The sequence below is a fragment of the Phaethon lepturus genome, unplaced genomic scaffold, assembly GCF_000687285.1.
Source record: "Phaethon lepturus isolate BGI_N335 unplaced genomic scaffold, ASM68728v1 scaffold37930, whole genome shotgun sequence".
In the NCBI taxonomy this organism is placed as follows: Eukaryota; Metazoa; Chordata; class Aves; order Phaethontiformes; family Phaethontidae; genus Phaethon; species Phaethon lepturus.
In genome coordinates, this window is record NW_010514705.1 from 2,740 (window position 1) to 3,239 (window position 500).

The window sequence follows — 500 nt, forward strand, 5'->3', positions numbered from 1 at the left end:
GAGGAATGGGGATTTTTGTGTGGAGATGGGGCTGGAGTCGCCAACAGAGGGAGATGGGGGTGTTGCTGGTCCCCTCCCTAGGTACCAGCATCGTTGATGACGGGTAGGGCAGAGACGCGGCGGTCCACAAAGATCTCCAGGGCGGCGTAGATGGGGGCTGTCTCAGGCACAACGGCCACGTCACGGAAGGTGCCAACGCACAGCTCCTGCACTGTTTTCTTCAGAAAGCGCGGCTTGGGAATGGTGGAGCCCTGCGGTTGGGCAGGGCAAGGCTGGGCTGGCACCTACACGTGCCCCGGCACCCTTGCTTGTGTCCCTACGCGCCCACCATGTGCATCCACACACAGCCCCGGCACTCACGAAGATGTGGAGGAACTTGAGGATGCGCTTGTGCGTCAGGATGTGCAGGACGTTGCCCGAGATGGGCTCGATGACAGGCAGGCGGTGGATCTTGTGCTTGATCAGGGAGTAGACAGCGTCGAAGAGGCTGCGGGTGATGG

The 500-nt window shown here is 61.6% G+C and overlaps 1 protein-coding gene across 1 annotated transcript in view; it reads right to left on the bottom strand.

The window, feature by feature from the left end:
* LOC104625982 (5'-AMP-activated protein kinase subunit gamma-3-like) overlaps positions 1–500 on the bottom strand; it is a 2,374-nt gene that overhangs the window by 735 nt on the left and 1,139 nt on the right. The window contains exons 5-6 of the mRNA XM_010293779.1: positions 361–487; positions 86–251 (exon numbers count right to left, since the gene is read on the bottom strand). Of these exons, the coding sequence (XP_010292081.1) occupies positions 86–251; positions 361–487 (293 nt within the window). The remainder of the gene's footprint in view (positions 1–85; positions 252–360; positions 488–500) is intronic.